A 27,815-nucleotide genomic window follows, 5' to 3' on the forward strand; every position below is an offset into this window, starting at 1 on the left:
ATAAAATAATAATCATCATCATCATCATCAAAACAACAATTATATTAATGATAATAATGATAATAATAATAACGATAACAATGATGATAATAATTACTACACCAAGTGAATATTTTATAAATATCAGGCAAAATTATTAGATATTGAATATATTGATTAAACTGTCGTTTGAAAACCAAAAACACTTGCTTAATTCCCTGGGATCAAATTTATATCTCACTATAAATTTTGAAATCAGTAGGCCTATATACGTACAGTGCTTTTTCCTTATTTTTATTATTACCCTTTTAAGCACATATGCACGCGTATAGTATATGCTCTCCATATACTCATTCCCCTATATTTTTCCTCAGTTTTTTTTCTATAAGGTAAATAGTAATGCTAATACAAATCACGTGGTCGGTCGCCCTTCTGCTAGCGGGGAGAAGATGGAAGTTGACTATGGGCAAAAAGGAAAAGGGATACTGGCGTAGGCCCGTACAGTGGGAAGTATCTCGAGAAAGCGAAACTTTCGAACTAAATTGAAAATCTAATTTTTAGCAGATTTTTAAACAATATCCGGAAAATTATATAAATTCATGTTTTCACCTCGCCCTTCTCTTTCATCTCAGTGTGCCGTATGAAGATTCCAGACTCTTAAAGGGCCCTAATGATTATGGATGCTATTGTGGTGTTGGCCACCAAGAGAATGCTTGCCTTGGCATAACAATTGTCACAATTGTTACGCCAAGGCATGCATGTCTATTGGTGGGGATTTAAAGGCACTTTCAAAGTAGTACGACTTTGAAAGTCTATGATCGCGAGCCAGCAAATTTTCTGTCTTGGAACCAAGACAAAATGGTTTCCAAAAATTTCTTTCAAGTGGTATATTAGCACATCACGGGCAATGGAAACGACTATGTATTGTAAATATTTACATTATACTATAATAGTTTCACTTGAAAGCCAATCAAAATTTTTTGTAATGGATTTGTTGGGATAAATGAATTACAGAAAATATCAATATACGAGCGAGCGAAGCAAGCAAGCAAAATTTCAATAGTTTGACAGAATGATTACCAAAATCGTCTTTCAAGGAGTGCTTAGTCATTAAAGAAATGCAGCGAGTGGGCGTAGTGAGCGAGCCTTGAAAAAGCTATACTTCGGTCGTTTGAAATGATGTGCATATCATATCGGATTATTACAGATGCTACGAAGGTAAATTATCAATGAATTAATAATTAGAAGAAAAATAAAACACACGCAAAAAACGAATAAGTATTAAACGGTCCATATTTTGTTCAATGAAAACTCATTTGCTCACTCGATAACTTGAGATGAAATAAGAATGAAAATAAATGGGATCAGTATTGTCGGGTATAAGGATACATTATGAAATGGATATAAACCATCACATGACAAAATTTAAAATTTAAAAATACAAAAACGTGGAAAAAACACAAGTAAAAGGAAAATATTTTTTAAGATTTAGATTTGATTGTTTGATTGCATTTCCAAAATTTAAAGGTCAAGTCCACCTCAGAAAAATGTTGATTTGAATCAACAGAGAAAAATCAGACGAGCACAATGCTGAAAATTTCATCAAAATCGGATGTAAAATAAGAAAGTTATGACATTTCAAAGTTTCGCTTATTTTTAACAAAATAGTTATATGAACGAGCCAGTTACATCCAAATGAGAGAGTCGATGATGTCACCCACTCACTATTTTTTTTTATATTGTTTTAATTATACAATATTTCAATTTTACGAATTTGACGATTAGGACCTCCTTGCCTGAAGCACAAAATGTTAAAATAATGGAATTCCACGTGTCCAGGGAGGAATGAAACTTCATTTCACATGACAATGACGAGAAAATACAAATATTTCATATTTCATATAATAAAATACAAAAGAAATAGTGAGTGAGTGATGTCATCAGTTCCTCATTTGCATACCGACCGAGATGTGCATGACTGTTTTGTGAAATTAAGCGAAACTTTAAAATGCCATTTTGATGAAATTTTCAGTGTTATGCTTGTTGAATTTTTCTCTTTTTATTCAAATCAAGTGTTTGTTGGGGGTGAACTTGTCCTTTAACAAAAGTTACAATGTCTAGCAAAACACAAAAAATAAAATATAAAGAAATTAAAAATTGCAGAAAGGAGAGATTTTTAATATTATATTGGGAGTGACAACGTTCAAAATCTTGAAAAAAAAATTAATATATTTGAAATAGATTGTTATTATTAACGGATGGGAAATATCGCTGTCCTAACTTGGCTCTGTGTTTCATCAATTGGTCAATGTCATCAGTAACATAGGGTATATGCCTATTTTTTGTACACTGATTATACCACGATTCTTCAAAGATGCAAGAATAATAATACCCCCCCCCCTTCATTATCACCAGTGTTTTCAAATTATGTTGTGCTTGGTCAGAGTTATAACCACTGGCAGATCCAGGGGCACATCTGGCCCGTCCCCCTTGAATTTTGAGATAGAGCCATGAGCAAATTTTAATGTGAATATGCATTTTTACAGTACTAAGATGTGCCCCCCCCCTTGAAAGTCATAGCATACATTTTTTATGGGAATATGCCGTCAGAAGTGAGGATCTTTTTTCTTTTGGCTTGTCAAATATTTTTCATGGACGAAATGACATTAAATTCTCAGTGAAAACATTTTTTTTTTGCTTGTCAAATTTTCTAGGGAAAATCCCCCCCCCCATGAAGAACGGGATCCGCCCCTGGTATTATCAATAAGATTAGTTTGAGTGCAAGGGCGGAGCCATCGCGAGAGAAAGTTTTGCATTTTAGAATGCAAAATTGGCAAATCTAAGAACTTTTACCGCATTTTCATATCAGTCCACGCAATAGTAGTATTAATCGTTCGATGATAAAATAATAAAGTTTTCGCCTTGAAACCGTGGCCGAGTGGTCTAAGGCACCTGGCTATACATGGAAAGCCTGGGGTTCGATCCCGGGTCGCGGCACCTATATGCCTGTAAGCAATGCATTTTATCGTCAATGCTCTATATATCCTGCATTCAAATAAATGGAAGCGCATTATTGGTAATAGGTATGCACTTGTTTAGAAAAAAAACTAAAACAAAACAATTAAATATGGGGATAATTGTACGTGGCCGCGGCCCATCTGATATCCCCCCTCCCCCCCTCGTGCATCCCTTTTTTTGGGGGGAGAGGGGGTCGTGACACTTTTTTTACATCATTCATCAGGTGGTGGGATCCTATGCCAGTATTCCAGTGCCCGTTTGTTTTTACATTTTTTTGGGGGGAGGGGGTGAAATTTATTTGGTTTTTCGCTAATAAATTGCCAACAGTTGTGCGATACCCTCAGCCTTCCATAGACAGTCCATCCAGCAAGTGTATTATTGCTCCGCGCCGCTAGCTAGCTCAGCGCCTAGCGCCACCGCGCCCCCCGCTGATCCCCGGCGCGGCATGGCCAGTTCGCGCTAGCGCCATCGCTATATCAGCAGCCGTGCGGATATATCGGATGCAGCAGTGGTTCGTTGCTCGACACAGACAGTATCGCGACAGTTTTACAGCCAATTTTAATAGCTGACACTTTAAAAAGAAAGTTACGGGAATTAGATAGATAGATCTATATCATTTCCAGCAACATGTTCAGCAGGGGATTTGCAGCTGGAGCTGTGACGTCTGTCGCTGTTTATGCACTTTATTCCTCGTTAGTTCAGCCGACAAGAAAAGAGATTGAAGCGGACATTCGTGCGATTCGGACCCCTGAAGAGCTGGGTAAGAGACTATGTACCGGTATTCGGTCGTCCTATCATGAGCCATATCATCGGGGACTTTGACATACTACAAGGGAGCTTTTTGTACGATTAGGAATAGGAAGGAAGATAAGAATATGATCATGATCATGAATCATGATGATGAAGAAAAAGTCAAGGAAGGAAAGAGAAGAAAGGAAGGAAAGAAAGAAGGAATGGTAGACAGAAGGCAGAAAAGAAACAAAGAACTAGGAAGATTAAAGGAAAGAAGAAAAGAAAGAGGGGAAAAAACAAATAACAAAAGAACAAGATAGAAATTGATGATCAACATCATTTATCACTTGCGTTATAATATTTCTGTGAAAAACATATTCGGACTTATTGTTGTGTTGGGGACTGGATCGATTGCACTTTAACTTTCAACCAGACTTAAAATGAAGGAGTCACTACAAAGCCTGTACAGTTCATAAATACATTTATTGAAGATGATAACTAAGTTGATGATGATGACAAATAATACAAGAACATGAGTAAGTCTGATGGTGACTATACTCTGCAGTATAAAATATAAACTCTTCTGTAGCTGTCTGTATGCTGGAACAATCTGTAAAGTAATCTGCAACCAATCTAACAATCTCTGAAGTAATCTCTAACAATCTCTGAAGTAATCTCCAACAATATGATTTGGGTTCAGAAGTGAACTCCTTTTATATTGGTCTGGTCTAGACTCTTTACGATCAAACAGGTGTTGGTCAACCTTGGACGCTTGACCAAAACAATCTGTACGTCATAACTTTACTCTGAATTGGGGGAGTTGACCATTTAGGGAGAACATGAAATGTAGTGAATAAGAAACTCATAAATGTGTGTGCGTCAGAAGTTTAGCTGGAAGAAGAATGAGTAATACTTTCTAATGAAAGTTGGAGTTGGTATACTTCCTGTAGAAGTATTGATTAAGTATAGATTATGTATTGATATAATATTGAATATGTGAGATATGTCTTATCATCACATAACATCCCCTTTTGTTAGAAAATGTGGCTTTCCCACATTTGTTTAAAAAAATATATTGAACTAATGGTCCAAGTCCAACATAGTTAAACAATTGAATTTCATGTAAAACAAAATAATAATATTGTGAAACTTTTTAATTTATCTTCTACCTCCTCTTTCTCTCAAACTCTCACACAATGCAGTATGAAAATACATCGATAAAAGAAAACTGTTTCCAATAATGTGCAGACTTATGCACTATTCCTGAAAAACTATATCACATATTTATACTGTACAAACAATCTTACATACTATAGAACACATTTAAATCCAACAAGATCAAAAAGTTTGTAAAAACAATTATTATAGGCGACATAGCAAAATTCAACAATCATTAAACACAAAATATCAAATTCACTGTTCTATCAGAAGATATATCCATAATCTTCTATCCAATCAATAAAATTCTCACAATTTATGATTTCGGAAATAAAACGAGGGCGCCCAAGATATTGGATATACTCTATGCAAATCTAGACCAATTTTACTTCATATGAAAGAAGTGTAAACACAGAATATTGTATAATCCAAACCTTACTCGTATAAGTTAACGTCATATAAGACAAATTCTCCGATGTCATAAATATCTAAAACGGTTCTTCAACAAGTACCTATAAACTTGTAAACAATCATAATAAAATGATCTAAAAGCAAATTATCACATCTGCCAAATTATCAATGTCTTGATACATACTAAATACATTTGTATGTTAAACAGAGAAAAACTCTAATAATCAGACATGATATATGAATCTTTATCTAATTTCACACATGAAATTACATAAACAAATTCTGCAACATCCTCTTAGGAGTGCCTGTTACTGGTACAATTCTATCAAACAAAATCCTATGAATCAACTGTTCATGATCTGGGTACATATCTATATTCCACCAAAAATTCACTTGTCTACTAGGTTTGTTATCAACCTGTGGTTTGTCAAATGAAACCAAAATTTGCAAGTGTCCTGACTTAAATCGTCCTCTATGAAGAGTCATAGTATCACTGGTAGGGGCAGTTAACAATAAGTCAATTTGTTTCCTTAACTCGTCCTGTGTCAGTTTCTGAGGGGTAGCTATACCTTGGTTATCTATCATTGATGAAGTATATAGACTCTCATCAATTGGTTCTGCTTGTTGATAGCACATGATTTGTTCACAATCAAACTTCGACAAAGTTTCATCATTTTCATTGATGAATTGTACTGTCTCTTTTTCAGAGCTTTCCTTGTCATTCTGTGTTTGGTTGTTTTCACCTAGTGCTTGTTTCAACTTTTGGATGTGAGTGATGTTTTTCCTTTCATTGGATGCTCTTACAAAGCAGGGTTTAAGCCTATTGTAATTGAACACATCTCTTAGGATTTCTCCCTTTAGTGTGGCCAGAATATAATGAGTTCTGTCTAGTACCTCATGGATTACCAAAGGTCCACACCATTCGGCAGCAATCTTCTTGGAGTTTGCTGTCAGGGAAGAAGAGCTTGGTTTGTACAAATAGACTAATTGTCCTACTGAGTAGATTGGGCTCTTGCTTAGCTTCTGTGAAATGTTTGAGTTCTGTCTATCTTGTTGCTTCCTTTGTAATGAAAGCATGGTTCTAGAAATTTGTTGGAATTTCTTCTTAAGATGATCTACATATTCTTCATAGGTCTGGGATAATCCTTTCATAGGATTGAAAGTCAAGTTAGTCAAGTTGGGAGGTTCCCGTCCGAACACTAACTCGTATGGGCTATGATTCCCTAACTGAGCTGAGGAGAATGAATTATAGGCATAGCATGTCGTTGAAATATATCTAACCCAATCATTTCCAAATTGGTTCAAGTTCACTTTCAAGAACTCTGAAAGTGTACGGATATGTCTTTCAACATGCAAACTACCGTGATTCTCTACGCTAACTACTTTCTTCTCTATCTGAAGTGTATCACACAACAATGTCAATAACTTGCCTGTCAATGATGCGGCTGCATCAGTTACAATGCAAGAGGGTGGTCCAAATACACAGATAACTTTCTGAATCAAAGCTTCACAGATAGTCTCTGCGTCTAAAGTCTTCAAAGGTGCACAAATTACAAATCGGGTTATCTCATCACATACAACCATCAGATGTTTGTATCCTGTGATTGAATTTGGCATAGATTTGAAGTCTAAGCTAATCCTACCAAATGGGCGGTATGAGTCTGGAACTCGAGTATGAAAGGGTCTAACTTTGTCTGGTTTACCACGAAACTGTTGACATCTAAGACATGCTTTTACATAATTGCTTATCCTCTCAAACATATTTGGGAAATAGAAATTACGTCTGATAGTCAAGTACGTACGCATAGTTCCTTGGTGGTTACTAAGAAGATTATCGTGATATTGTGATATGATCGTGTCTGTCAAAGATTCTGGGATAGCAAGTTGTAAGGTGTAATCATTGTCATTGTCATGAAAGAATAAACGAAACAAAAGACCATCACACAAAATGTATTGCTCTGACTTGGTTTGTACAGCTCTAGCTGCTTTCTTGTCACTTGGCAATATATCATAAGCCAAATAGTCATAGACTGGCTTATAAAATGGTGATGTTTCCTGTTCAGTTTTCAAATTCCTCATATCAATAGGCAAATTATAATCCCTAATGATCTTTCTTTTGATTACTTCCATGATTTTGTCTACCTCTTGTTGTTTCGGAACATGTCCGGCAACTACATTATTTACTTTAGTAGTAAGGGGTCTAGGAGGTGTATACAAATCACTTGGTACATCCCTATAATTATCATCAATAGAAGATTCTCTATTCTTATCAACTAATCTTGGTTCAACTTGAACGTTATTCTGTCTACCAGTCCTGGGTTGAACAGGTGGGTCATTATTCAGTTCAGTCTGACCATATGGAATGTCATACTGAGATTGAGATCTAGGTAAATCCCTTGTAATTGGTAATGGTCCATTTGTGGTCTGCTGGGACGTTTTGCTTTGATTTATTGGGGTCTGTTCACATTGTCTAGTATCTGAAAGTTTCTTTGGAAACAAATCTGGGACTGAAATTCCCATCTTCTTGGCATAAGCCCTAGTAACAGTTCGCTCTGCGGGTTGTACAGGGTTAAGTGAATCATCACTTTCAAGTAAGTCTTCTTCTGAAAAGAGACTATATGCCATAGGAACAACATTGTCAATTTCTACATCATCTTCGCGTGGTGCGCGAGAAAGAAAGTCCGCCAAAACTAAATCTGATCCCTTCTTGTAACCAATTTTGAATGAATACTCTGACAATTTCAGTATTAGCTTCTGTAAGCGTTTAGTGCAAGGTTCTTCTTTTGATTTCATGATTTGCACTATTGAGCTACATGTATGATCAACAAATGCATCAAATTCACAACCTTTGAGTAGATACTTAAAGGCAGTGACATTTATCAAGAGTCCAAATAATTCTAATTCAGTTACACTGTATCTCTGGCATGCATTTGGTAAGACTTTGGAATAATATCCAATGATTCTTTCCTTGCCTTGAACAGTTTGAGTCAAATAAGAACCTGTTGCTGTTCTAGAAGTATCACTATACAATGAAAATCTACCAAATTTATGTGGCATGTGAAGAACAGGTGGGTTAGTCATCAATTCCTTAATTTTCTCAAATGCTTGTTCATGTTCATCAGTCCATACAAATTTACTATTTTTCCTGGTCAATTGGTGCAGTGGTCGTAAAGTGGCCTGAATGTTTGGAAAGAAACTGGAGACATAATTTACTGCTCCCACAAGTCTCCTAACCTGTCTAGGGGTCTTGGGCTTGGGTAAATCCCTAATTGCCTTACATCTATCTGTCATTGGTTGGATGCATGGGTCACCAAACTTGTCGATTGTTATTCTATGTCCCATGTATGTGACATCATCTCTGAAAATCTTACATTTCTTGGGACTGACCTTCAGTCCGTTCTTAGTAAGTGCTTGAAGTACAAGTTCTAATTGTCGCTTATGGGTTTTCTTGTCAGGGCTAAACAAAATGATATCATCATGATGGGCTATGCAGAAATTCCTAGAATTTGGTATTGTACTCAAAATATCATCTATCTTAGCTTGAAATATTCCTGGTGATACATTCAATCCTTGAGCTAGTCTCTTGTAATAGTAGTGTTTACCTCCATGGTATGATGCAATACCTGTGTATTTTTGTGCTTTCTTAGAGAGTGGGATACAATGGAAAGCTGATTTCAAATCAATGACACTCATTACCTTGGTGTTAGCATTTCCTATTCTTTTCAATGTCTCAGATAGCAATGGAAAGGGGTGATTAATACGTCTAATACGAGAATTCAGATACCTAAAATCTGTCACTACTCTTTTCTCTGTTGTATCCTTCTTGGATATGAGAAGAACTGGGGAAGTATAAGCCTGGTGTCCTACTTCAAGTATTCCTAGTTTCACTAGTTTATTGAGTTCAAGCTCGATTCTTTTCTTGTCTTGTTCAGTAGCAAAGTAAGGGCGAATGAAAAATGGATCGTCATTAGCAAGTTCAATGTCTACTTCGAAATTTGGGCAACTGGAAAGCTCTCCGTACAAAGAAAATGCTTCCCTATTTTCTTTAAGTAATTCATACATGCTATCTTGTTCATCATGAGAAAGTACACTATCTTTCAAATTAATCTGTTGCCTAATTATTTCTTCTTCTGTCATTTTACTTATTGGGTCATCGGGATTCAGGTGGGGATACTTATCTAGATTCTGGGATTGAACATCATTTGATGTTTGTCTATTGTCTTTTAACGTCACAAACATGTCATCTACTGGAAGGGGTTGAGTAGTATTAATTAGGTTCCCTAAATCTAAGGAGGCAACTGGTCTGCCTTTAGTTAGATGTATCGGCCTATCAGTGCGGTTAGTCACTAGGATCTGAGTCCTACCTTTCTGAAGTGTTACAATCATTGTATTAGGACAATGTTTACCAAGATAATTATTAGCATTGATGGTAACTTCAGAATTTCTGACATAAGCAGGCGTCTTGCCTTGCAATGTGACATGTTTTGTCTCTCCTGGGTTTATGGTTACTTTGCTCACTGGAGCCAATGCTACTTTCTTAGGTTTGATCTTAAACCTATTGTCTCGAAAGGTTAATGTACCATCTAGATCAGAAAGTGTATTCTGCCCTAAAATCAAATCAACACCTACTAGGTTATCTACAATCAGTGCTGAAATCTCAAATTTATGTCCTTGTACAGTTACGTGAAACTTAACTACAGACCTAGCAAGTAATAATTGTCCATTTCCAATCCTGAATCTAACAGGTTTAACTTTTGACGTTGGAAGAGTGGAAAGATATCTGCAAGATTTAACATAGTTTCCAGAAATTATAGTCTTGGAAGCACCACTATCAAAAAGTATAAATATATTCTTTCCACTGGGCAAATGTCCTTTAACAAAGTTACGTCCATTAAGTTTCAAGTCTACTTCGTCTGTACCTAAGTATTTAGAATCATTAGTCATTGTCGGTCTAGATTTTCCAAAAGTCAGGGAGGATGCGAAATGAGCGCTATTTCCATTCTCCCGTTCTAAAAATCCTGTTGTCGGTTATTATTGGACCTACGTCTGTTTTGTCTGTCTTCCACGTCTCTTTGTCTTATTCGGCATGCTCGCCATACATGTCCGGGTCTGAGACAGTAGTCGCAAATGGTCCGTCGTTTACCATTAAACTGGTGGGAACGTTGGGAGGGGAAGTAGTCCTTACGGTAGGGGCTGCGTCCTGCGCTTGTGCTGCGCTCGCGACTGCGACTGCCGCTTCGCCATGTGCGGTCTCGGCTTCGAGGTCGGTTTCGTCTGTTGTCTTTGTCGCATTGGATTTTTAGGGAGTGAATTTCATCCCGTAGATGGGATAATTCGTCCTGTGTCGAAAAGCTCACTTCAGTCCGAGTAGCATTGCAGTCATGATTAAGGTCGAGAAAACATTGCGCTTTCGCCGCAATCTCATCGCTGCCTGCTGTCTCGGGAAGAGACATGATTATCGCTGATCGGCATTTAGGTGTGAGAGAAGATAAAATCTTGTCCCTTACCTGTTTCTCCCCATAGCCGATGCGCGCCGCCGCTTGCCTAACGCGCTGCAAATACATCTCTGCGCTTTCGTCCGTCGTCATAGATAAGTCATTAAACTCTCTAACGTATGCATAGGTCGATTTCGTACCACTAAACCTTCCAATAAAGGAAGACTTCAGTCCTTTGTAGTCAATAAAAGTCTGGCCCTCAATCCAAAGTCTGGCTTGGCCTTGCAAGCTTCTTTTAAATGTCCGAAGAATGTCGGTGAATTGGGAAGGGTCAGTAGGGTTAAAGTCATGGGCATCCAAGTAGTCTTCAAATGTCAAAAAATGAGCTGTGCATAGGTCGCGGTCAATTTTGTCACCCGAAAATCTGTTAGGTAAAAAGTCAGTCTGTCGTAGGGGAGGAGTGGGTCTTGGATCTACAGACATATTGTGATTAATGTCTTAACAAAAAGTACAAATGAAAATCTACAAATGAATGGAGGAAAGTACAATACAGTTTAAATTAATCAGATGCATGGACTATATAACACACTCTTTCGCTCTCTCTTGTATCGAGGTAGAAAATTAAGTTTCACTTACCAAAATCAAATGAAAGAAACACGAAGCTTGAAAGATGCAAAAACTAAAGTTCAATTTTAAGCTAGAGTCCAAAAAGTCATTCAAATTATTCTTGCTTCTAGAGGGGCTGGAATTATCAGTAGAAACAGGCGAGGTCATCTGTTAATTCTGTCGTCCGTCGGGTAAAGGAAACATTGATGTTGCTAGATCATCCTTCTGATCTTCCGTCTGTTCGGCGTCCGTCTGTCCTTCCGTCTGATCATCCGTCTTTAATGTTTGTCGTAGAAGTTGTGGGGGCTGTGTCATTGAAGGTACATCGTTCTCAAGAGTTCTATATACAGGCTTGCAGAAATCTGCAGCAGTTTCATCGGATGTGTGTGTCTCTCTCTCACAATATATTAAAGTTCTATCAATCGGAGTTGAAGTTCATTGCTGGCTGAAAACGGGCTTCTCCACCATGTTGTGTTGGGGACTGGATCGATTGCACTTTAACTTTCAACCAGACTTAAAATGAAGGAGTCACTACAAAGCCTGTACAGTTCATAAATACATTTATTGAAGATGATAACTAAGTTGATGATGATGACAAATAATACAAGAACATGAGTAAGTCTGATGGTGACTATACTCTGCAGTATAAAATATAAACTCTTCTGTAGCTGTCTGTATGCTGGAACAATCTGTAAAGTAATCTGCAACCAATCTAACAATCTCTGAAGTAATCTCTAACAATCTCTGAAGTAATCTCCAACAATATGATTTGGGTTCAGAAGTGAACTCCTTTTATATTGGTCTGGTCTAGACTCTTTACGATCAAACAGGTGTTGGTCAACCTTGGACGCTTGACCAAAACAATCTGTACGTCATAACTTTACTCTGAATTGGGGGAGTTGACCATTTAGGGAGAACATGAAATGTAGTGAATAAGAAACTCATAAATGTGTGTGCGTCAGAAGTTTAGCTGGAAGAAGAATGAGTAATACTTTCTAATGAAAGTTGGAGTTGGTATACTTCCTGTAGAAGTATTGATTAAGTATAGATTATGTATTGATATAATATTGAATATGTGAGATATGTCTTATCATCACATAACATTATCATAGGATCTTCCAATAAGTTCATTACTACACGTCTGCTAAAATATAACAGTGAGTTTTGAGGGACGATTTGAAGAGTTCAATGCTGTCAATTTCGTGGAGCTAAGAAGGGAAGGGGAGAGAAAGGATGAAAAACATAAAGAAGGGAAAGAAAGCAAGAAGGAAGGAAGGAAGGAAAGAAAGGGAAGGAAATCAGAAAAGAAGAGAAAAATGAAAGGGGCATACAGGTAAATGAGAAATAAATATTGAAAATAAAGAATGAATGGAAGAAGGAAATTAAGAAGAAAAAAAAAGAATAGAATGAAAGAATTGGAGGTAGAAAGAAAAGATAAAGACAAAGGTAATAAAAATGAGAGAAATAGAGAAAGAATGGGGGAATAGAAATGAAAGAAAGAAGGTAGAGAATAAAGAGGAGGTGAAAGAGATAAGAAGATAACATGATTCACATCAATAAAATTTGATAATAATTGGACAAAAGTTATAAATATTTCATCATCCAACGGGCCATGTGACCAAGTTTTTTTATTGTCACACCTACGTTTTACTCAAATTCTCTCATTGAGTTGTTTACAATTCTATATAGATCGGGTTTGGTAACAAAGGTAACGATTAATCGTACACTTGATTTTCATGATTAATTTACATTATAGTCAGTGCAATCATCAATCATTAAAAAAAGGTACTAGTATAAGAGGACTTTAATAGTAGGACAAAGAGTTTGTATACGTTTGGGGTATATTTCAGTGTAAAAGGGAAGAGTTGTGCATGTGTAACACAAGTGTTGGTTGCATTGCTAAAGGGAGAATCCCAATAGTAACATCATTAATCTCCACATAACATATATTGTTTGTCCAATTGCTCTCAAACTTTCAGTGATCTTTGATATAAAATTGAACTTCTTTCTTTCATCCAAGCTATTTGGTTCCAAAGATTCCATTCTCTTTTATAGAGATGTGTGAACCTGGAAAAATGTGAATTTTCGTGTGAAAAAGTATGTAAATTATGTTTTTCTTTTATACAGACAACCTTGATGATGTTGATGATGTCTGTGATTTATCATTATTGTTACTTTTATATTTTATTATGACCATACATGTACATGTCAATATAATTTTAGTGCCACTATAGCTTAATAATGTGAAAGTGATTAACTTTCCTTATATTCCCATGGTATTGTTTTCCACTGAAAGTACACTGCACAATTCATGCTCAGTTCAGATTATCAGACTCCGTAGGGAACTTCCAGGAAGGAAGGAAATATTTTAATAAACCGAAGAAAAATCCCTGAACAATCCAGTACATGGTATTGTGCAATAAGCATGTATCCTGATATCACTATTTCACTTTGGCAACATTTGTTCCTTTTTGATTTTGCCGTTACTCTGGGTATTCCCAGGCTGTCAGATTATTTACAGATGCAAAGTCCAGGTTCTTGATTACATATGGATGGTACAATGTATGCAGAAAGTAGTTCCACTTTGTTTTGTAGCTGAAATTTTCCAAACCTGAAAAATACAGGAGAGGGCAAGAATTCACCTAATTTTGGGGAAGAGCAAATTGACAACAGAGATTCCAAGTTCAAAGACCAGTTATGTGTGAGATTTTCTTTGAATCTGAGTGAGATCACAGACATTGTGTACAATGTATATGGGGATAGGCTGTGATAGTTGCGTGAGACAGAGATTTGAGGGGATGAACAAGAGTCCAAAATGCGTGAGTCTCACGCATAATGCGTGAGACTTGGTAGCTCTGTGACAACCCAAAACAAAAAAATGTAAACTAGAAATGTTATCAGTATTTTCTTCCCCCTGAATCTGATCTAACTTACTGACCTGCTGGGCAAGATTTTAATATCAAAATTGTTCGATAAAACATTACTATTCTATGATGGTTCTATGTTTAGATTAATATGTCGCGGTACACGAGATGACAGATATTGTTCATTATGAAAAGTTAATCACTATTTATTGACCACAAATGCTGCTCTGTATTGCTTTAAACCATCTCAGAACTTTGTACGTTGGTATCCAAATGCCCGTTTTTCATGGACAAGCACCAGCCTATTCCCTCTTCCATTTTCTATGTTACAATGATGGAACTATGGGATTTGGTCTTCATTCTCTTCTTTGCATTAACAGATCCAGGGAAACCTGAATAGTAAATACATTGTAGGAATATTCCTATTTCAGAGTAAAGGATACAGCCATTGTACCCCATGTTTTCCTTTTCCTTAAAATTTATTTCTAATTTGTTGATATTTTTTTCCCAGAGGTGGCAGGTACATGTATACAGTATGTGACTTATACCTTGGTCACATTTGCTCTACGGCGGCCATACGGCGAGTTGAAAACAGCCGTTTTAACATTTTTTTTACCAACTACATATAGGTGGTTGAAATAAAACGGCTGTTTTTGACTCGTCATAGAGCAAATGTGACCAAGGTATTACAGTCTGTTAAAAGTTTTTATGATTGTTTTAAGAGACGGTTTAGGATGGTGTCAATATAATAACCAATTTGACTTTCAAGTCTTGTTCTTTTTTCACCCCTTCCCAAATATTGTTTTTTAACAGTAAGAGACAAGAGTCTGAAGGGATCCGATATCTTGAAGTATGGTACACCAGACAGAGGCGCTCAAACCAGGGTTTATATCAACCATGCATTGAGCTATGATCAAGATAGACGTACACCACATTGGGTAGCAGAGCATATCACCAAAGGAGACCTCCAAGGTAATCATTCAAAGCTCAAGGCTAGTCTCCTGTGCAAACCCTTCGCTCGAATTAAATTGGTCTGAATATGCAGCGTACATGTTGTGTACTAAAGGCCCTCTCGCTGACATTGAAACCACATGTTTTATTATATATGTACTAGTCTTTTGTGAAGACCCTCTTGTTGATAAAAGTTTCAATAAGGGCCTGTGCCTGCAGACTAGCTTGAAGCCTGTACTCTGAATTCTGGTTTATAGGGGAAGTCTACCCTGGCTATAAGTTGTTTTGAAAAAAAAAGAAACAGAAAAAAATTGGAGGAAATTATTTATGAAGGTTTAATGAAAACCCATCAAGAAGAAGAGCTTTATGAAATGTTGCAGTCATTGATTTGTGATGTCCTATAGCTCCCCCATGAATTCCATAAATTTCTTCTTTTTTTTATACAGGGTGCTACATAAGCACTTGCCCGATTGCCCAGGGCAAGTAAAAGTAAAAGTTAAAGTCGGGCAAGTAAATGTTAAAGCCGGGCAAGTGTTTTGAAGTACAGACCAAAACTAATTTCCTGAATTTGGCAAGCAAAATCCTCACAGTAGCATTACAAAAATTAGGGTTGATATGATATATCGACCCTAAATTTGTTCATGGCAGGCAAGATAAACTTTGTAAAAAGAAATGCAAGAACAAGGTACATCATTTCATATCAAAAGAGAGAGAGAAAAAGGGTCAATGGTTAATAAAATTGCAATATTTTCTTTTGAACAGGTAAAACTTTGTTTTCAAAGATTTTTTCGGGCAATCGAAATAGATTTTTGGGCAATATTCCAACTATCTAAAAATTTACTTGCCCGACAGGGCAAGTGCTTCTTATGGATCTTGACACAAAGTGATGTGTCTGATGATACACAGTATCTACCCCACAAATGAAATCACATTCAATTTTCTTCAGAAAATTACATTTGTTGGAATGGCACTTTGCCAGCAAAGGGGCTGCTTGTCTGTGACATCACACAAAGGAAAAAGATTTGAATATTCATAACTGTGTTACTCTTTGAGGAATTTTCATCAACCTTCCCCCCCCCCCCCCAATATTCATCTCTATTTCATTCTGCATTTATAAAACCAAATGTCAGGTTGAACTTCCCCTTTAACTTATGTCATGCTATAACTCTGTGATAAAATGATTAGAAGACGAAATAGTCATACATGTATATTTAATGTTTCTTATTTACGCTATGCTTATTCATCGTGCTACAATGGCAAAGAAAACTAATATTATTCCCAGACAGTTGTGAATGATGCTCATTATTCAAACCTGTACACTGTTGGCAAATCCATAGACAGCTTCAGACCAAAGTTTAAATTAAACTTGTAATATCTTTGTTGTCTACACCATAGCATCTACCTATACAAGAAAAGGAAAGTTTAAAGGAAGATTTTAATTTAGTATTGCCATTTTTTCCCATTCAAAAAGTTTGGCTGGCAAAGTGCCATTGATCGAAGTGATTCAAGGTTGCATTGTGTCATATGAAAAAAAATATCAACATTGAAATTGCAAAATAATGATAATGTACTGATATGTGCATTTTTTTCTTCTGCACTGGGTAAGAGCTTCTAAAACGCTTGGAAAACAAAATAAAAAGAAAAGGGGGCAAACTGTTGGGAAAGAAGCTAAAAATAACACAGAAAAGAAATCATATGATTGCTTTTATTTAACTCCTTAATGGAAATTGTATTAACTTGATTTGGGGGAGAAACAATTAGTTTATTTCATCCTGATATATTTGATTTGCTTTGATTCTCACAGAGCTACCAAGTCTCACGCATTATGCGTGAGACTCAAGCATTTTGGACTCTTGTTCATCCCTCAAATCTCTGTCTCACGCAACTATCACAGCCTATCCCCATATACATTGTACACAATGTCTGTGATCTCACTCAGATTCACAGAAAATCTCACACATAGCTGGTCTTTGAACTTGGCATCTCTGTTCTCACAGGTACAGCAAACAGGAAGAAAGCAAACTTCAAGATGGACCCAAACCTTAATGCCACATATTCCTCTATGAACAGTGACTACAAGGGAAGTGGATGGTCAAGGGGTCACATGGCTCCAGCAGCTGATAACAAGTTTAGTCAGGTAAGATCCAGTTTGAACTGGATATAAGCAAATTAAATTGTGTTGATTAGGTATTAAGTGGCTGATCAATGGGTCACATGGATCCAGCAGCACCTGATGAAAAGTTTAGTCAAGTAAGAACTAGTTTTAACCAAATAATTTTTAACCGAATCCAGCAGCTGTTAACAAGTTTAGTCAGGTAAGAACCAGATTTAACCGGATATAGCCAAATCAATTTGCATTGATTGGGTAAGGAAGTGGCTGATCAAGGAGTCACTTGGGTCCAGCAGCTGATAACAAGTTTTATAGTCAGGTAAAAACCAGTTTGAACTGGATATATAACCCAATCAAATTGCATTGATTGGGTAAAAGTAGTGACTGATCAAGGGTCATATTGCTCCAGCAGCTGATAACAAGTTTAGTCGGGTGAAACCAGTTTTAACCGGAATCAGATTACATGTACAGTACATTCCTTCAATCAAATTTTCTGGTGGGTGTTTTTATAAGCTCTTTGTTTGTAAGCTACCAGGGTTTTATGAACGACTGGTGAGCCTTTCTTGTGGTAAATGGTATTCACCAGATTTTCATTGGTGTTGATTCTGTTCCTATTAAAGAAATAGTCACCAGTCATTTATAAAATCACTTGTAACAGGTTTATAAAGCATCCACTAGGGCAGTGACAAAACTTATCGGCATAACATTGTATCCTATATGCAATCGCGGGGGAGGGGGGATTATGCATGAAAATATTATGAGGCGCAAGGTACTCTTGACTACTGGATTTATTTTATAGCACCTACTTGGAAACCTTTTGCTCAACCCAGATGCAAAGGTGTCTGAACGTTGGACCCCATCTACATTGTATCATAAAGAAGATCATAAATCACCGTTCACAAATTGGATAAAGTTCTGTTATTAAGGGTAGTACCTTGTACATATATTTGTAACCAGATGTTTTTCCAGACATATTGAAGAGATATTTAAAGAAATCTACAACTAATATTTCCCCAATGGCTGAGTTGTTGGATTATGAGAAACTTAAATTTGCTTGAACCAGACGCAAATGTATACATTAAACCCCACTTTATCATTTACAATTAGATCACATTATTCAATTGGTAAACTAAGATAAATTTTACGTACTGTATATTGAAGGGTTGAGGTTTACCATATTGAATATAATGCATTACATGTATATAAGGCCTTCCTTCTACATGTACTGTACATGATAGTTGATGCTAAAGAATTGACATTAAAGATATCGTGCTATTAAGTTGAAAACTCTTTATTAATGATAGGTTTCAGTTTTGACACATTCTGAAAGATTTACATGTACATCCACTATACAATTCTAGACCAAAACTGCAATTGTGAAGCTCACAGTGTACAAGTATATGTATGCTTTTCCGGCGGCATCAACATCAAATATTCACCTTAGGTTAAGATTTTCAAAATGTCATCGTAACTTTAAAAGTATATAGACCCAGTTCACGAAACTTTGGATCTAATGTAGTTCATAAAACTTGGACATACAACAAAGTAATCAAGTATCACTGAATATCTTGTGCAAGTTTCAGGTCATATGACCAAAGTCAAAGATCATTGAAGGTCAATGAACTTTGGCCATGTTGGAGGTATTAAATTGCTGTCATACCTTTCAAAGTTCATGGATATAGTTTATGAAATGTGGACATAGGTGTAATCAAGTATCACTGACAATTCTTAGGTCACATGATCAAGGTCAAATGTCATTTAGGGTCAACGAACGTAGTATTGTATCATGATATGAATGGTGTTTTTTATGAATAATTATTTAGTAGGAGTTTTCAAAGTCAGCACTGCTGCTGTATATGGAATTGCATAATGCAGGTGAGACTGCCAGAGGCGCTCCACTTGTTTGTATAAATTTAAAGGGATAGTTGGCTATAGATTTACATGTAGCTTCTGGTTATTTTGCAAATATTCAAATTTTGAAGTACATGTTTGCCTGTTGACATCATATTCTATTTCTCTTCAAAATTCCTTTAACCTTTCATCAAATGAATGAATGATTTTTTTTTGAGGGGATGGATATTCATAGTACCAGATGTAATACGAATTTGAGAAATACATGTATTCAATGGAGGTTGTCACTTCAATGTAGTGAATGTTTTATAGGAAACAAACATCCCTACTTCATCAACTTGTTTGTGTGAGGAAAAAATTACCATTGGAATTTGAATGAACTGTTTATTTTTTATTAAATATTTCAAAGATACTTGTAGCTGTTAAGAACTTAAGATATTTTATCATTTCTTTTATTCATTTTTCAAAACCTGTAAGTATCCTTTGAATTTTGTTCTTTGTTTTGTTTATCAATAGGAAGCCATGGATGAAACCTTTTACCTGACAAATATTGTTCCTCAAGATATTGACAACAACATGAACTTCTGGAACCTGATGGAGATCTACTGTCGTGACCTAACGGCTAAATTCAGTGAAGTTAGGGTGATTTCTGGCCCTTTGATGATGCCTAATGTCAACGAGGGTGACAAGCAGTATGTCAAATATGAGGTGAGTGATTTTGCAGATATTTTCCCTGGTATGTTTCCCATCTTATTGACCGTTGCAGAAGTAAGCCTTTTCCTGCTTTTTTTTCCATCTTATGTACAACATTTTAAATTTCAAAGTTATTCCATAGTGGCAAACATGAAAGAATCATGAAAATTATTTCTTTGACAAATTAAAGTAAACTTTTATGTCAATAACAAACAGAATATCATTTTATTTTGATATTATGTTTCATTTTTAGTGCCACCAATATGCTCCTTATTGCAGAGTTGCATGCTGCCAGCTTGTGACAGAATATTGCCAGTTAACAGAGTTGATAGGGAAAGGCAAATGGTGAAATACTACTGCAGCTTGACACTACCATGATCTACCTTTAGTGAGACTCGATAACAAACAGCAAACATTAAAATCAATTAAACTTTATATTAGTCACAAATCACATAGAAAGTAAAGCACCCCTAAGTTTGGCATGACCAGACTTTTACTATGGATCAGAATTCAGAACAGTACTCAGTTGTCAATCAAAATCAAAATTTCCATTTTACGTTTAATACCATGGACAAGTACCTTAATGAGTTTTTATGCATTGGGATGCAGAGTTCATGACTCTATGCCCAGTACCCTGAAGTTAGGTTTATGGAAAGCCCAAAATGTCAAAAGTTACATTTTATGTTTGTTACATTTACTGTTCTCTAAACTTGTAAATTCCTTCCAAAACAGTTTAATAAGAATGATTTGAGAGAAAAATAGCTGAAACATTGAAATTCTACAGTTAGAGATTTATGCACTATAATTGGCTATCCGTAGTTTAAACCACTACTTTAAACCAGAGTTTTAATCAAACCCAACTTCAGAATACGGATTTATGAATTGTATTCTGCTTTCATTCTCAGCACTAATTTCATATCAGAACAGAAGATTTTTATTGTCTCACCTGCATAGCAGAGTGACACTATAGGCGCCGCTGTTCCGACGGCGGTAGCGACGACAGTGGCGGCGGCGGCGGCGTCAACATCAAATCTTAACCCGAGGTTAAGTTTTTGAAATGACATCATAACTTAGAAAGTATACAAACCTAGTTCATGAAACTTGGCCATAAGGTTAATCAAGTATTACTGAACATCCTATTAGCGTTTCATGTCACATGACCAAGGTCAAAGGTCATTTAGGGTCAATGAACTTAGACCATGTTGGAGGAATCAACATCAAAATCTTAACCTGATGTTAAGTTTTTGAAATGTCATCATAACTTAGAAAATATATGGACCTAGTTCATGAAACTTGGACATAAGGTTAATCAAGTATCACTGAACATCCTGCATGAGTTTCACGTCACATGACCAAGGTCAAAGGTCATTTAGGGTCAATGAACTTTGGCCGAATTGGGGTATCTGTTGAATTCCCATCATAACTTTGAATGTTTATGGATCTGATTCATGAAACTTGGACATAATAGTAATCAAGCATCACTGAACATTTTGTGCAAGTTTCAGGTCTCATGATTAAGGTCAAAGGTCATTTAGGGTCAATGAACTTTGGCCGAATTGGGGGTATCTGTTGAATTACCATCATAACTTTGAAAGTTTATGGATCTGATTCATGAAACTTGGACATAAGAGTAATCAAGTATCACTGAACATCCTGTGCGAGTTTCAGGTCACATGATCAAGGTCAAAGGTCATGTAAGGTCAATGAACTTTGGCCATGTTGGGGTTTTTTGTTGAATAACCATCATATCTCTGTAAGTTTATTGGTCTAGTCCATAAAAAGTGGACATAAGAGTAACCATGTATCACTGAACATCTTGTGCGAGTTAGAGTAGTTTTCAAAGTCAGCACTGCTGCTATATTGAACCGCGTGATGCAGGTGAGACGGCCGGAGGCATTCCACTTGTTAAGGTTAATGCCAGTTGTGGTAACAATCTCAAAATTACTTTTTACAGAATCCAATATAATGACCACCCAAATGTCTGTTTAAATGAATGAAAAAATATGTGCCGAAGGATTCTTGAAGAAATTGTGTAATTGCTGAGAAATAAGTGCGGATTAAGCCACTTCTTTATTCCAGCAATATAATATACACTGCAACCCGTGTGCGTATCTGTTTTGGCGACCTTCAGTGTGATTGTTTTTCATCCTAGATTTTATGATTTCACAAAGTTCAGTCTATGTAACTGTACGAGATCTAGATCGACGATGATATAAATACTTATCAAACCTTGGTTTTACATACTTTATCATGAAATAAGTGTTTTACTGCAACTACATGTACATGTACTGTCATTTACCTTTAAAGTGCAATGCCAATTTATCTTTGACCCTGTATGTTCTGACACTGGCTCCCATTCCACCCCCTTGGTCCATATTCCAGGCTTACTGGGTGTTGCAACAAACTTGCAATCAATTGCGAGTCAGTTTTAGGACCAAACTCACTCAAAAGTCTTGCTTCTTGTGTCAACAGAAATAAATTGATTCGCTTTTAATAGTAAAGATTGATTTATCACTTGTAAATTTGCAATAGATGGCAATACCCCCCAAGACGATTGACTCGCTCATATTGCTATAAAAAAAAAAGAGCAAAAAACTACTTTGATGTACCCATCATACAAAGTACATACATGTACTGCACATACTCGTTTAACGCCTGGGTGGAGAGTGGCAAGATTTAACAGGAATGGCATTTTTCCACAAGAGTGGGGGAATTATTACAAAGGGGAAGGTCGTGTTTTCTGTGTACACATACTGTGCTTGTGTTTTCATACAAACAATTACATGTTTATGTGTAACCAACACCTCTGGAGATCATTCAACTCGGCCTACATAAACAGCATGAGCACTGTTGCTTCCGATCATGTTTTATTGACTGGACATTTGCACAAACGTACATGGTGTATAGTATGGTATGGGGAGTCGTAGAGACGTGCCACTTTGACGACCCCCATTTTTTTTCAAACCTCAATATCATTTCTCTACATGTAGATAGATGTACTTGTATACATGCCGCTCATATGCTTCTTAGCCCACTCCAAAGACCCCAGTTTGCATACAGTATATGAAAAAGTTCAATTCGCATGCTCAGGCATTGGTCACGCACCTGTTTATCATATCAGCTTTGAAAAGTGCGTTGCACACACCCCTAGCTACATGTAGCTTCTTCATTGTTTGTTTGGGCGACATACCATCAGGCAAAGAATATTAAAATAAGCTTTAAGATTCACTCTGGAAGAGTGAAATAAGTACACTGAGCATGATACCTGTGACAATGAAAACATAAGGCTGTGAGTACAGTGCAGTTTTCAATTTAACCTTATGTTTTCATTGTACATGAACAGTGGTGCTCAAAAGTTCTGGTGAACCCCAACAGAAATTGAACATATAAAGTGTTCAAGTTCTGCCATATTTTTCGATGTAATTGTGAAGTCAGGTGAGAAAATATGACATTCAATAAAGGTTGTTTCTCTGGGATTTTCGAATATTGTAGTGTTGTTGTTGTCTACATGTATTTTTAATACCAGTTGAGCATGAAGGAGTGAATTTTTACATTCTGATATTTTTGTAGATTGATTGTCCCTCTTATCACCAATTTGTAATGTACATTTGTAGATCCAAATAGCTGCAGTTCATCTGACATGTTGTTCAGAAAATACTCTATATTCTCTTTTGTGGATACTGTAGCTTGCGAAAGTGAAAATGCCAGGTATTTTCCTTGAAATGTGTGTGAAACCACAATGAGAGAGAGAGAGAGGGGGGTGGGGGAGGGGATAGAGATACAGATAGAGAGAGAGAGGGTGTGAGGAAGAGACCAAGAGTACGTGTCCAAGAGAGACAAAGTGAAAGATATAGATACATATCATATGGAGAGACAGACAGAGACAGACAGACAGACAGACTGATGAAAAAGAGAGAGGAATAGGGAGTGAGATGCCACAAAACAAGGAAGGTAGTCCCACAAAACAAGGAAGGTAGTCTTTTGCAACTATTGAACAGAACTGAAACCTGCCATCAGAAATGTATGTAAATAGAGCTACAAAATTAAAAGTAACACTGACTTTTTTCTTCAAATTTTCAATATTATATGTGTGCTAAAATATTCCACACCATTAGATCTACATATTATGAGGATTTTGTTTACCTACATACAATCCAAAGTACTAGAGCATCCAGATGAATAAATAATTATACAAAGGCATAATGAATAACTTCGCAAATAGCGTCAATAACAATTGACTTTTCAGCATTAATAATAATCAATTGCCCAAAGCAATGACAGGTTCAGTGGTTCGAGAAGGCCAACACAAAGAAAGGCAAACCAATTCTGAAGTAAACCTTGAATTTGTCATAAAGTTATCAAAGTGAGTTTATAGAATTGTACATTTATAAAGGAATCAAATATTCAGAGTGGTTTGTGCTTCATTGCTTGGTTTCTATGGAACATGAGATGCCCATGGGAACATTCAAACTTAATGATAAAGCCCTTCAGCTATCATTTTCCAATAGATTACAGCACATGTAGGCTTCATCTTTCCTTTTTTTGTTACAATGTGTGAATTTTTGTGCATGTATGATTCTTGCATCATGGATTGGATGTTGTTTAAGCATCACTTTGAAAATATATCCACATTAATGCTCACACTGTATTCCGGTCACTATAGCAGGCCATTCCATGAACCTCTTTTTGAATTATGCTTACTTTATAATGAATGCTGATGGTCATAATGAGTTGGGAGTTTATTTTTTGTAGCCCGACCCTTTTTTATTTTCTTTTTTAAATATTACATTTTTTTATTCAAATTTTAAAAAATGAAAATATACACCCTGTACATATGAAAGCAGTTGTACAATGATCAGATTTCAACTTGAGTTAATGGAAATAAAAAGTTATACTTATAGCACAAAAATGGGTCACCAGTGATCAGTACAGCTTTAATAATGAATCACCAAACAAAATTTTACAAAGTCTGTATCCCTTTCACAAATACTTATTAAAACAAATGCATAATTTCTATAACAAGTTTTTACTATCAGCAAATCAAATTGAATGATTTCAATAGCTTGAAACTGTTATTGCAATTTTGTTATTATGAAATTGGCCTATTAGACTTGCCAATGTTTGTGTGACTCCTTAATTTGTGATATTAACCACGGTGGGAAATAATTTTTATTTTCAAGTGGCTTTTTTCCCATATTGGGGGAATTGCAGAATTTTGGGGGCTATTTCTTTCATTTTAAGTGCTACTTTTTAGGGGTAACAAGCAATTAGGCAGTAAAAGAAAATATCATTATTCTGCCATAGTTGGAACATTGATTTTCTAAATAATCTTTCCACTGTGACAGATCTTGGGACAACCTTAGAAAGAGTGCGTTTTGGGGGAAGTTCAGGGGCTGTCATGAGTGCGAAATCGCCTGCTGCCTGTGTTTAATATGCTAAAATTAACATTTTGATTTGAATTATTTCTTTAAATTAATTATGAAGATTATCTACACCATTGAGCACAGGGGGATCAAGGATTTCAAATTTGAGGGATTACAAACAGAGGGTTGACTTCATAAGAAAAGGGAGGATATACTTATTCAGTCAATGTTCTTTTTAAGCGTTGCAGTCCAACATACATGTACCATTTCACGTTCCCTGTTGATAATGTATTGAGTCGTTCTTTATCATGGATTCTTCTGAACGCAGTCTTAAGACTGTGATTCAGCTCCGAAATCTTCTCGTCTTTAGGTTGGCCGGATCATGTCCCGGCGGGTCAGCGTCAAACTTGAACTTCACTGGTTCCAAAACTTATCCAGTCCATTCTTGAAGCTGTGGACACTGGGTGCATTAACTAATTCATTACTTACATGTAGACTATTCAAAACTTTAGAAGTCTTACGTTTCTCAGCGACTGACTTCATCAGAATGTACATTTTTTTTATGACCACCAGTAGGCCCATGCATCTGACCCAAATCTGGCACTATCTCCTGGACAGTGCTGGTTTTATCTAATTTTTTTCTCCAAGTTTGCTCATTCCTTTCAAAAGTGAAGTGTACAGTAAATATAAATAGACCAATTCAATTTGAAATGCTCTCATTTGGTTCAGAAAAAATGCGGTTAGGGCCAGGAAGGGGGGGGGGGTCAGGGCTCTTTATCTTTTGAGAAGACAGAGGAGGTGACCGGAGTGTGTTGCCCACCTACATATGCAAACGTTTGAATAAAAAAGAAAAAGAACAAACAGAATGAGAAAGTAGCGAGAAATGAGTGAGTAGTGTTTTGCAACATGAATTTTTCCTGGCATGATAAGATCTTCATGTAAAAGTCATTAGTAATACTTATAGTTGAAACTCTAATATGCTGGTTATTCTATTTGAGCAAACAATTTATAAATTCACCTTTGTGTACATAGAATTTGAAACAATTTACCTGGCATATTGTTTACAATTGAAGCACCTAGTACTAATACCATGTGTACGTAAATGTTACAGTGATTGAATTTGTTCAAATATGTGTCTCTATAACTTTATGTTTCATCACCAATAATAATTTGACCATGGATAGAAATGCTGTTCATAAAAGGCAGTCAATTCTTTTTATCTTTCAGGTAATCGGAAAGAACTTAGTTGCAGTGCCGACGCATCTCTTTAAGGTCATTGCTGTGGAGTCAAATGAGAGCTCAGCAGAAACTGTGGGTGTCGGTGCCTTCGTGGTTCCCAACGCTCCAATCGACTCGACCAAACACACCCTCAAGGAATACAAGGTCAGCCTGGATGTCTTGGAGAAATCCGCAGGGACATCTTTTCTACCCAACCTGACCAGGAGCTCCATGGTGGATCTCTGCTCCCTGGATACTTGTGAGCTGAAGAGCAAGAAGGAGCTGGATCTCTTCTTCATCACGAAAAGAATCAACGAGGCAACGACGGTGAACAGGCTGGACACATCTTGGAAGGAACTCGAGAGCCGCAGGATCGTGCCCGATGATAACTTGAGGAACCTTTACACTCAGAAGAGACAGGTCTTGATGGAGAAGGAATGGGGACACCAGCAAGCGAAAGCAAACGGGACTAGCTGATGATCTCTCTTTGTTAAAGTGTCAATGATTCTTGAACAACTTGCCAAAGAAGGACATTTTTAGACTGAGATGGAGCTGTACAGCTGTACTCCTTACTTTACCCTTGAATTGAATTTTGACATACATGTAGGCTTCTATTAGAGGGTTAAGCCCACCAGTAGCAGAATTTTAGTGGCATATTTAGTAACGTGCAATTCTCACATGATCACATGTTTCTAACTTAAGTTTTGATACATTACATTTTATATTCAATCAGGTGAAATCTTTTTATATATTTATTCTATATAGGAAAATTATGACATAAACACTGAATCTACATGTTTGTCACCTCGTGAATTTGTCAGTCCAAGAATGTCAAAACTGAATGCATTTCATGTTTTTTAAAACAACATTCCTGCATGACTGAAAAGAGCAAAACTAATTATTGAGAGATAATAGGGAGATAAAAGCTTTTCAATTTCACTTAGGTATACATTGCATAAAACTTGCAATCGAAAGCAAATCTATTTGATATCCCCAAATCAATCTTATATCTTGCAGTAAATTGCTATTTGCAATTGATTGCTAATGTTCTTCCTGCAGCAAGTTGTGTCCCTTGCCACCTGTCTCTTTAATTGTAAATCGTTTTGCTAAATACTTACAGCTGAATGCTAAAGTGGATCTATCAATTGGAAAATTACAACAACAACAAAATTGCAATTGATGGCAAATATTTCTTGCAACACTCTTTTATAGTGGCAGTTTCATTTACATGTATCACTCATATTCACAACCTGGGGCCCATTTCATATAAAACAGTTTACAACTATTGTAACTTTACCATTATGGCAACTACCATGGCAACAGGGCTCAGCAGCCAAACAGCCAGTGGAAGTTTAACAATTTGGCAAATTTACAATAAATTCAGAGTCAAGATACAGCATACAGGTGAATATTCTTTGTTTTCTTG

The 27,815-nt window shown here is 36.4% G+C and overlaps 1 protein-coding gene across 1 annotated transcript; it reads left to right on the top strand.

Moving 5' to 3' along the window:
* Positions 1–3,521: 3,521 nt before the first annotated feature.
* LOC121426162 (nuclease EXOG, mitochondrial-like) lies at positions 3,522–27,617 on the top strand. The gene is made up of 5 exons (XM_041622352.1): positions 3,522–3,757; positions 15,017–15,175; positions 17,152–17,291; positions 19,632–19,823; positions 26,399–27,617. The coding sequence occupies exons 1-5, from the start codon at positions 3,625–3,627 to the stop codon at positions 26,864–26,866; spliced, it is 1,092 nt and encodes a 363-aa protein (XP_041478286.1). The 5' UTR covers positions 3,522–3,624; the 3' UTR covers positions 26,867–27,617.
* The last annotated feature ends 198 nt before the right edge of the window (positions 27,618–27,815 follow it).

The sequence above is a fragment of the Lytechinus variegatus genome, chromosome 13 (genome assembly GCF_018143015.1).
Source record: "Lytechinus variegatus isolate NC3 chromosome 13, Lvar_3.0, whole genome shotgun sequence".
Taxonomy (NCBI): Eukaryota; Metazoa; Echinodermata; class Echinoidea; order Temnopleuroida; family Toxopneustidae; genus Lytechinus; species Lytechinus variegatus.

Coding starts and splice junctions, on each gene's coding strand:
- LOC121426162 (XM_041622352.1), top strand. CDS start 3,625: ATGTTCAGCAGGGGATTTGCAGCTGGAGCTGTGACGTCTGTCGCTGTT. Junction 3,758..15,016: donor TCGGACCCCTGAAGAGCTGG/GTAAGAGACTAT, acceptor GTTTTTTAACAG/TAAGAGACAAGAGTCTGAAG. Junction 15,176..17,151: donor CACCAAAGGAGACCTCCAAG/GTAATCATTCAA, acceptor CTGTTCTCACAG/GTACAGCAAACAGGAAGAAA.